General features: G+C 39.7%; 1 protein-coding gene across 1 annotated transcript in view; it reads left to right on the top strand.

Moving 5' to 3' along the window:
• Positions 1 to 5,562, top strand: part of SPTBN1 (spectrin, beta, non-erythrocytic 1) — a 48,125-nt gene extending 42,563 nt beyond the window's left edge. Inside the window, exons 29-32 of the mRNA XM_009705227.1 lie at positions 72 to 310; positions 1,590 to 1,763; positions 3,711 to 3,753; positions 4,125 to 5,562. Coding sequence (XP_009703529.1) covers positions 72 to 310; positions 1,590 to 1,763; positions 3,711 to 3,753; positions 4,125 to 4,340 — 672 coding nt within the window. The 3' untranslated portion in view covers positions 4,341 to 5,562. The remainder of the gene's footprint in view (positions 1 to 71; positions 311 to 1,589; positions 1,764 to 3,710; positions 3,754 to 4,124) is intronic.
• The last annotated feature ends 1,104 nt before the right edge of the window (positions 5,563 to 6,666 follow it).

The following is a 6,666-nucleotide window of genomic DNA, read 5'->3' as shown; positions in this document are numbered from 1 at the left end:
GAAAGGGATTAACTGCAAGATACCTCAGTGGTGTGAGGCTTCTAGCTGAACATTTTTTCCACTGTTCCTAGGTCGCAGAAACTGCAGACACAAACGAAATGGTCAATGGAGCTGCAGAACAGAGGACAAGTTCAAAAGAGTCTAGTCCTGTTCCTTCTCCAACGGCAGACCGCAAAGCCAAGACCGCCATTCAGGCCCAGACTGCTGCTACCCTACCAGCCAAAACACAGGAGATTCCTTCAGCTCAGATGGAGGGCTTCTTACATCGCAAACATGAATGGGAGACACACAGCAAGAAAGCCTCAAGCAGGTAAAGTACTTGGTGCTTAATGACGATAATTGCGTCTGAACTCACCGAGGTGTAAGACAGTAAGTGTTATCCCTGCTGCTATTGTCTTCTCACAGCTCCTAAAGACTTTTCAAGCTTATGCTCCTGTTGTTGTAGGAATCGTGTGAGCGTGGTTGAACAATACATTTGATGAAATTGCAATCTAAAGATACACAGTAGAAAATGCAGTGTTTGCCATATTCAGAAGGTGGAAAACTGAGGTGTAAAGATTCCATGACTTTCCCACTTCACATGATGAATTTGTGGCAGTAGTGGGATTTGATTCCAGATCTCCCAAGTTGTACGTTACTACAAGAAAAGAAAAACACGTAGGTGTGAGAATAGAAATGTCCGTATTCTTCTGACATTTTCTGTTTGCACATTAGCACATTCCACCTACTCTGTAATCTGTTCAGAAGAGAAAAGCGGGTGAAGATGATTTGTGTGCCTTAGTTGATTCCATTCTAAGGACCCAGTCCTACAGTTCTCAAACAGGCAAAACTTCTGAGATTTCTGTCTGCACTGGAAAAGCAGACTGGGGTCCTTCATGACCTGAGAGAGCTCTTGAAACCAGATTCATGACTTGACTGGCAAGGAAAATGTTGACCAGCAAGTGGTGAGCTACGCCGTCATCTGAGGGGTTTGGTAGGAGCTGAAATACGAAGCAGGCCTGAGTGCAGATCACAAATGAGTACAGTACTGCCATGATTTTTGTTCAGCTAGAGTTGTTCATGCTGGAGAACTACTTTGAGGCAGCGACAGCCACCAATACTAATGTCTAGGGACTAGTAACCGTTGATTTTTATAGCTGTGTTAGAGAATGAGGCAGATGATGCCACTAAGAGTATTTGTAACAATCAAAGATTTCACATGCAATCCATTTGTTACTTTGCAGCACAATGAGAATTCCTTCTACGATAAAGGATAGTCATTAAAAGGTCAATCAGTTTTGCTCCCAAGTGTGCAAACTGCCTAGTCTGCCAAACGATCCCCCCGCTGTTAGGATATGCTTATGAGCTATCACAGAGAGCTCTGGAAATCTCTGTTCCATTTGGCTCAAAGTCAGTGCTTTTGTCTTGAAGCTGTGCTTTTATGAGAGAATTCGCTGTCTGCAGTTTACAGGACAGCGTAGCTGGTATTCACAACCTCAGACTGAACTAGTCTCCATTATCTTATAGAAATAGTTGTGTTTGGTTTCTCCAACTCTGCAGGTAAGAGCATTAGATTCATAAATACTTTTGTTGTTTTCCATGTCTTGAAGATCATGGCATAACGTGTACTGTGTCATAAACAACCAAGAGATGGGCTTCTACAAGGATTCAAAAGCTGCTGCTTCTGGCATCCCCTACCACAACGAGATTCCTGTCAGCTTGAAAGAAGCAGTCTGTGAAGTAGCGGTCGATTATAAAAAGAAAAAGCATGTGTTCAAGCTAAGGTAAACCTGTCGAAGCATTTTGCCCTTAGTAAGCGTTGTGGTGGGTGTGTTCACTGTGCCAGTTCATGGGAGGATCCAGCCTAAGAACTGATGATGAATATTAACTGCAGTATCTGCTTTTCTGAACAAGCTCTTCCCAACACTGAAACATGGTATATTTATCAAAGGTAGCAAGCACAAAACAGTATCAAAATGATCAGGGCACTTTATTTGTGCCTGGGACAAGACTAGACGTGTATGCCTAAAGCTAGGAGCCTGCATTTAAAAATGCTTTTCAGCTGCTCCCTCTGGAATTCATTGAAAAGAGCTGAATGATCATGGTTCTGCTCTTCTCAAAATCAAGCCTCTTAATTTTTTCAGTATGAATTTAGGAGACTACAGAAGACATCTATCACATTTTCAGGTCTAGAACACGTAGTTACAGACCATTTAATTTTGAAGTATGTGAAGTACTGGTTTTTCAAAGGTTTTTTTAAAAAAAAGACTTTTCCTTCTGAAATTGTGTGATGAACTGATCAGTTTGTATATTCCAAGACAGAGATTGGGGCGGAGGGGGGCATAATTTTATATTGATACGGGGATACTCTAAAGATGATAGAATCCATATAATTTTTCCTTTTTTTGGGGGGGGGGGACGACGACAGATTTGCTTTATAGCAAATATATAGGGAAATACATAGCAAGTATTTAAGGAAATTTAGCTTTCCTTAAGTCAGACCTGCAGCTATGTGATTCATCCTGTATGCTATTTTAAACGTCTCTGAATTGATAATGTAAGGATATGCTGATCCAAATGCAAAGTTAGGCAGAAAAATCAATTGCCCTTCTTTTTACAGTACCCCGTCACCTGCATCAGGCCTCTTGGGTAATTGCATGTAGCGTATTTTCTTTACTCATTCTCATTAGAAGAGTCCCCAGGGAGTTCACCAGCTTGTCATGGCAAATCTGTCTCTCCAAGCTGAGAAGGGGGATGTTGCTGAACACCTGAGAGGCTCACTTCTACAGAGGCTAAGGTCTTTACAGATCTCATCTGCAGGCACACCTCTCACAGAAAGGTCTAGTTGTGGTCTCTGGAGAGTACACTGGCAATATTTTTCTTAATTTTTTGAAGAAGAAAGCAAGGCATAATTATATTCTTCCTAGTGTCTGTCTGTCTTCACTATCATTTTACTGTTTAATACTTAATTTCACTTCATAAAGAGACTTTAAAATGCTTTCTTTTGGTGGGGAGAGATCAAGAAGCCTGCAGCACAGCTCCCACTGACCCTGCCTCCTGCTTAGTCAGATGCCTGATCTGGTGTTATTCAGTCCTTTTTTTAATTAATATATATCTTCACATACATTATTAAATATATCCCAGTTAAACAATCTGAGTAAAATCAGCACAGGAATAAAACAGAAGGGAGACTCTGGCCTTCAGTGTGAGAAGAGGCGGCTACTCATAAATAATACACAGTATAGTACCTTGAGTCACCACTGGAGTAGTTACGGCAACAGAGCAGCTGCAGAATTTTGCTAGGTTTCTACAGAAGCCGTGAAAACTCTGAGTGTTGCCTGTGACTTTTGTCTTTTTAAAGTATTGAGTAAACTCTTATACTGTCTTTTACAAAAGAGAAAAGATCTGCCTGAAAGAGCAAGTACTGAAACAGCGATAGTCAGCTGCTGAAGATCGCAACCCCTGCAGTGCATCCTGACGTACTGGAACACGTCCACTATCATAAGCAGGTCTAGAGACCAGAATATACAGTGTGGGTGGCTGCCTCTGCCTGACAGTACAAGATACCAAAACATGAGTTCTCGGGATGTGTTTGTGCACATATTGATGTTGCGACTGTCCCCTGCAGTCCCATGTGTCTCAGTCTGGTTATGTACTGTAGCTGAACAAGCAGGAGTTGAAGCCGTGTGACTACTACTAAGCTAAATTTGTGATGGTTGTTTTCTTTACAGATTGACCGATGGCAACGAATACCTCTTCCAAGCCAAAGACGATGTAAGTTTGTTTTTTGTATTGTTTATTACTGATGTGACATCCGTGCTGTTGTACAACAGGAAAAAAATAGCTGCTAAGAGCTCAGGGGTGCGTTTTAATTTCCTGGTCTTCAGTCTTGCGCATATGTGTGCGTAACGTGTAGATTCCGAGGCTCTCGCTGGCACCACCAGGGCTGCGGGGCTTTTCGGGTACAGCTTCTAGTAGATGTCTTCTGCAGGTGCATAACCAGAGGAGTGCCAGATGATGAGTTAGGACCATGTTTCCTTTCATTTCCCACTTCCATCCATTCCCCTTCCACAATGTTGAGTGAATTAGAGAGGGCGTGTGGCGCATGGATTGTAACAGCTTTCTGCCTTTGGGGTTTCTTGAAGGAGGAGATGAACACGTGGATTCAGGCCATCACATCAGCTATCTCTTCTGATAAAATCGAAGTGTCCCCGACCACCCAGAGCACTCCAGCCTCCAGCCGTGCCCAGACCCTGCCTGCCAGCGTCACAATAACCAGCGAGTCCAGCCCTGGCAAGCGGGAGAAAGACAAAGAGAAAGACAAAGAGAAAAGATTCAGCCTTTTTGGTAAAAAGAAGTGAACTCCATCTCCACACACTGCACTTCTCTGACCGTTCCAGTGGAATTCCAGCATGCGAGCTCAGAACCAATACGTTACTCTCTGTGCCTCATGTTCCTCAATGTGATTGACATTTTTTTATTTATAGAGCATTTTAAAATAAAAAGCCAACAAAAAAGAATCTAAAGTTACAATGTATGAGGTGCATTGGGCAGCTTCTGTAGGAGAGGGAGGACCAGGTTTGGCAGGTTTGATTTTTTTTGTTTGTTTGTTTGTTTTGTTTTTTTTAAAAATGAAGTTAATGTAGATTAGATCTTAATATTTAAACTGTTCCTCAATTTTGTGAGGCTGTCTTGGAAAATAACCCACTCCTAGTGCTATTGGTATGCAAGGCAGCGGTGCTTTCGAATCTACTGTGCACATCAAAAACCAATGTACAAATTTTCAAAAACGTTCACTTCCATTTAAGGTTGTTATGCTGAGTCTTGACTAGTAGAGCCTCCCATTACAATTCTAACATTTATGAAAATGATAGTGTATTATCTTTGCTGTAACAGAGTGCAGGTATGCATTAACTTACAGACAAACCATTTATATCCTGGCATTGGTTATTAACACAACCTGAAGCTTTTCTGCATCAAGTACGACAGATAAGAATGTTGGTGTACGAGATGGATTAGCGGCTGATACAGTTTTAAATAATCTGTAATTTCAATTTTTTTTTTTTTGCTGAAATACATTATATTGTATGTTTCAGATAATTCTAGTACAAAGTATAATAAGACTAGATGTATAATAAACCCTTTAAAATCATTGATAAGTGTAAAAGTGGAACTGAAGCATTTACTGGAAAAGTAATGTTACTCCAATGGTTACTTGCTTGTCAGCTGCAGCACTGTGTGTTATAATTTTGCTACATTACCTTGCTCTTTGATACATAGTGTGCATTTCTCTGTCACTGTAACTATTGTAATGAAAAATTTTCATCTTACTGCACAATCAAAAATTACATTTAATAGGAATGAACTTTCAATGACTGGGCCTGTAGTCAAGAGTAGTACTGGAACTGGCTTTCAGTTGTATCGAACTGTACCTCTAGACTTTTACCCTATCTGTTAAATATATGCTATGTCATTAAATGCTTTTAAAACTAAATATGCTGGTTAAGTTTCTTATTTCATTTCTGACGATGTTAAATCGTAATTTTGAAAGAGTATCAAAAATAAAGTTATTTTAAAATGTCATCTCTCCTGTGCACTGAAACTAATGTCTTCAAATGTAATTCTGATTTTTTTGTGCAAAATTTCATACTGAAATATTTGTTTTCTCTCTTCTCGCTTTTCTTTACCTTCCCTTTCCCTTCACTTCGCACCTGCCCTCCCTTTCACCCTGCCCTTCACTTTAAGTGCCAAAGAATAAAGAGGGAAGGAATTCAATCAATATTTTGTAAAATTTTTTGACGTAGGTGTTTTTCAGGAAAAATAAATCCAGCAGAATCAATGGAAGTAAGCACAAGCATAGGCCAGGGCAATTGAACGAGTTACCTGAACGTCTTACCTGATTGAGGTAAGTATCCATGGCGTAGTTTGCAGAAAAAGAACCTTACTTTGAGTAAGTGTAGTTCTCCAGCTTTTTACCTACCTTTTGCTCAAATGCTTAAGTCCTCAGTAAATCAGGCCATAATTGAACTTGATAATTTACCAAGGTCTTGTCCTGCCCAATTTAATTTCACTGGGGTTTTTTTATGCCAATTTTTTTAAACATACCTCTCTTAAGGTACAGCCACAATTGCACTTCTGTGATGAAATACACTTAATGCAGCTAAGGGGATTCCAAAGCTCACTATTTCCTGGACCTTGTCAACGTTTCAAAGTCTAGCATCTTTTCAGAATTTTCTTTTAAGTTGGTTGCCATCTAGGGAACCATCTAAAAGGAAGAGCTCCAAGAAGCCCTAATATGCATTAGGAGTTTTAAAAACAATGAAATGAAATGGGTTTTAATTTTTTGTGATTACTAAAATACACTCAAATACAATTTTAGATAGAAAGCAGATAAACTGCAAACTAATGTGTTTCCAAGTGACAGTTTCCTGAACACGTGACCAATATGGTGTCTTCATTCTTTTCATGGAGTATACTGTGTTTTGTGGGGTTTTCTTTTTTCCTGAAGTTTTTGGTTATTAAACAATGGAATATTCATGTACATGAGTTTTTACTCCTGTAATATTACATTGTTCCAGTCTAATTATTAGTAAAATGTAGGGTAACACCACTAATCCTGTAAAGGTAAAATTTAATACAATATAAAGAGCTGAGCTTTAACATTAGAAGAGAATATGAAACATTCTT

Source organism: Cariama cristata, unplaced genomic scaffold, assembly GCF_000690535.1.
Source record: "Cariama cristata isolate BGI_N322 unplaced genomic scaffold, ASM69053v1 scaffold18198, whole genome shotgun sequence".
In the NCBI taxonomy this organism is placed as follows: domain Eukaryota; kingdom Metazoa; phylum Chordata; class Aves; order Cariamiformes; family Cariamidae; genus Cariama; species Cariama cristata.
The sequence above is the reverse complement of the archived record's forward strand: the minus strand, read 5'-3'. Positions and strand labels throughout refer to the sequence as shown.